Genomic DNA, 3,578 nt, shown 5'->3' with positions numbered 1-3,578 from the left:
GGAGTCACCATCCCTGGAGGGGGTCAAGAAACGTGTCGATGTGGTGCTTTGGGACATGGGTTAGTGGGTTGGGTGGTATTGGGTTGACGGTTGGACTTGATGATCCTTGAGGTCTTTTCCAACCTTCATGACTCGATGATTCTATGAGCCACATACCTGGTAGGTGTCCCAGAGGCGGATGGTGCAGCGAAGAGGCAGCTCCCTCATCAGCAGATTGTTCATCCAGCGAAAGGCAAACTGCAGGTATTCGACCTCGTACTTCCTAAAGTGGTTATGTACCTGCTCTGAAACAGCACATTTCACTTACGTACCTGGGGACCACAGTGCCCCGGCTCCCGCGCGCGGCACTGCCCCCAGCACACTGCCTTCCACATGCTTTGGGGCTGAGCCCTTGCTCTCCCAAACACCTCCGCTCCTCACCCTGCGCTACCTGCCCAACAAAATCCCATCCCCAGGAGGTTTCTGGCTGACTCTCCCCTGCCCTGCTTCCATATGCGCTGTAGGCAGGAGTCTGCCCCTGCCCCTTGCAGAGGAGACCTCCCTCCCGCTGTTGTAACAGAAGAGCCTCCAACCTGCTCAGATCCCCCCGTCACCTACCATCGATGCGGCTGACGAGCTCCTCCAGGGCTTTGACTTTCTTCTGGATCCCCGGCTGTGCAAAGGTGTAGTTATCCTGGGGAGAGAGGCCACGAGTCAGGAGCAGCAGCTCTAACAACAGCTGGAAATGACCAAAATCAAACCCCCAGGTCCCCAGGGAGCCAAGATCATCAGGGTCCAAGGAGGCATGGCTCTGGAGCACCAGGGTCATCTGCTTGCTTGAAATCCCCAGGATTTCACCCATGGGTTTTGCTCGGTGAAGTTGCAAAATCTCCCTGAGGCTGGGACACACAGAGCACTCACCCAGGCACAGAGAGAAGACGATTGTGCTGCTGAGCCAGCGAGGGGACAGAAACCTCCGCGGTGCCAGCAGAGGCTCACCTGGATCCCGTCCAGCAGCTTGCTCATGCACCAGAAGCTATCGGCTTCGATGCTCCGTAAAACATCCTGCGACAGGTTTGTCACGTCAAAGTTTTCCACGTCTTCTTCTGCAAAAGAGAGGGAAGAGCATCAGGAGGACAGGGGACAGCAGGAGGCTCACGGGACACATCGAGGGGCTGTCCCAAGGTAGGGCAAGAGTGTGACTACGCTGCCCTGGGTCAGCACAAGAGAGCTCTGTTCCCACTCCCAATCGGATTCATCAGCATCACACCAGGACCGAAGCACAACAGAGGCACCCAAAAAGCAGTGACCAACTCTGAGGACCCATGAAGAACATCCAAAGCCTCAGAAACCTCTACAGGAGAGCAGGACTCTCAGGAACAAGTTGCAAGGACCCAAAAGCATACAAACATCTTCCTGGAAAGCAAAAAGGCTCCAAGTTCAATCCAGCACGGAGCCTGACAGCGGGGCCACGCGGCAGGGAGACTGCTCAGCTTCCTGGAGCTTCTCCTCCTCCTCCTCGAGGCTGGGTGACCAGAAGCAGCCCCGGGCATGGAATAGCCTCGCTGCGGGGGGGAAGCAGGAGTTTGTGTTTGTTTTTCCAACCCAGTGAGCTGGGGGTCTGAGAGCACGAGGGTCAGTGGCAGTTCTGTCCCCAGAAGGGACTCAGAGTACAAAAGGCTTAGACCCCACCCAGGAAGGGCAAGGGAGAGATTGGATGCCTCAGGGGTGGGACAGCGGTGATGCTGGTTGAGTTTGGAGCTGGGATCACCCGCTCCAGGCCAGGCTCACCTTAACCTGAGGCTGCAGAGGGCAAGAGGCGTGGGAAGGCGTTGGAAGCGACGGAGGGGACAGCCAGGAGACACAGGTCTGGCCTGACCCAGCAGCTCCCTCCCTTCCTCCGCGGGAGGAGAGTGCCCGTCACCTTGCTGCCATACTGCTAAATCGGATCAACAGATGCCAGGGCTGAACGGGCCCATTTCCAAACCCAACGGCTCTGAAATCCCAACGAGCATCTTTGATCTTGCTTGGAAAAGAGCGAGAGGGAGAGGACAGGCTCGGGGCTGGAGCTGGGCCACCCTCGTGGCTCAGACACGCCGCAGGGCAGCTGGCGCGAGTTGGCAGCGCTGTGAAACCCGCCTCTAGCAGATCCTGCCCACGGGAGGATGGGAAGCGCAGAGCCAGCAACTCCAAGGCTGCTCCCACCTCTGCTCCTCCTCGGGGGCAGAGCTCAGCTCTGGAGCAAAGAGACAAGCAAGGGCTTAACCCTGCACTCATGTGGCATCTCGTCCCGTGGAAGGGGCAGCAGAGCTGTCTTCCCGCTGCAGGCCATCATCCAAAACCGTCCCTCTTCTGCTGGCTTCCCTGCAGCCACTCTCAAATATTCCAGGTAATGAGAAATGTTGGTGAAAATCTGTTTAATACCCACCTCCTTCCCTAGATAACCTCCCTGCAGAGGATGGGCAGGCAAAGGACGGGGACAAGGCCACCCACAGACAGCCAGGAGGGGTGGACTCGGCCACATGGGGACGAGCCTCATGTAGAAACATCCCCGTGCAGCTCCAGGCATGAGGACTGCGATGGAGACGGGGATGCGGGGACCTGCCCAGGGGATGGGGGACACCCTGCTGCTGGCACTGGTATGGGGACAAGAGGAGCAGCCCTGCCAGCACTCCGGTGTCAAAGCCAAACCATGGCAGATCCCCAGCCTGAGCCAACACATGCTGCAAGAAGCTTTGGAAAAAAAAAAAAACAAACAAACCCCGGTCTCTGGAGTGTGGGGCTCAGCACACATCTGCTCAGCGGCATCGTTAAAGGGGCCCCGTGGAAAGGAGCAAGACACCCAGCATATGGCTCCAGCAGGGGCTGAAAAACAGCCAGTGGCCCAGTGACAGCCACCTGTGGCCAGGCTGGGGACGGCCGGGACACTGCCGCCACTGTCACGGTGCCCAAGGGCAGCTGGGGCTCGGGGAAAGCAAAGTTCCTGCGAGTGACGTTTCAGCAGGGCTCTGGGCCGACGCAGGAGAAGGGGCATCGCAGTCCCACCTGGACCCCTGCCCCAAATGCCAGGAGCAGATCGCAGGAGCCAGGGCTCCAGCCTCCCACATCGCTGCTGTACGTAGGGGGGCTCTATGAGCCCCCATATTCTGGCAGCTGGGCTCAGTGCAGGACTAGATGCCTGAAGACCAGTTAAACCCAGTCTCAGCTCCCAGCTCTGCACAGTAACGGGCAGTGAGTGACAGGTCCAGGGCTAAACCGGAGTTCAGAACGAGCTGGGTCAGTCCCAGTGTGACCAGTAACAGCCAGGCACAAGGCTCCCCTTCCCTTCGTCCAAGCTTTGCTTTTGCTCCTGCTTACAGGGAAACAGAGTCTTCATCTAACCACGATCAGGATTTAGTAACAAAGCCAGTTAGGAGCAAGATCGATACTTTCCATGGCACTGCTTCCCTCCACGGACTTGGTGAAATGCCAAAAGGGTCCCAAAGCCGGGACAACCCCTTCTGCAAGGCCTTGAACTGGGGATGGAAGCGGTGCCAAACACTGGGATGGGCAGAGAGCACCGGGAGAGGGTGCAGGGGCCAGCGCTGACACTGCCTGGG

At 58.3% G+C, this 3,578-nt stretch overlaps 1 protein-coding gene across 1 annotated transcript in view; it reads right to left on the bottom strand.

Annotated features, from left to right (window-relative positions):
• The window catches only part of TBC1D22B (TBC1 domain family, member 22B), a gene marked incomplete at its 5' end in the record, with an annotated part of 12,088 nt that overhangs the window by 1,355 nt on the left and 7,155 nt on the right, over window positions 1-3,578 (bottom strand). The window contains 3 exons of the mRNA XM_010077203.1: window positions 157-284; window positions 598-673; window positions 979-1,085. Coding sequence (XP_010075505.1) covers window positions 157-284; window positions 598-673; window positions 979-1,085 — 311 coding nt within the window. The remainder of the gene's footprint in view (window positions 1-156; window positions 285-597; window positions 674-978; window positions 1,086-3,578) is intronic.

The sequence above is a fragment of the Pterocles gutturalis genome, unplaced genomic scaffold (genome assembly GCF_000699245.1).
Source record: "Pterocles gutturalis isolate BGI_N339 unplaced genomic scaffold, ASM69924v1 scaffold27208, whole genome shotgun sequence".
In the NCBI taxonomy this organism is placed as follows: Eukaryota; Metazoa; Chordata; class Aves; order Pterocliformes; family Pteroclidae; genus Pterocles; species Pterocles gutturalis.
This window is presented reverse-complemented; position numbering and strand designations above follow the sequence as displayed.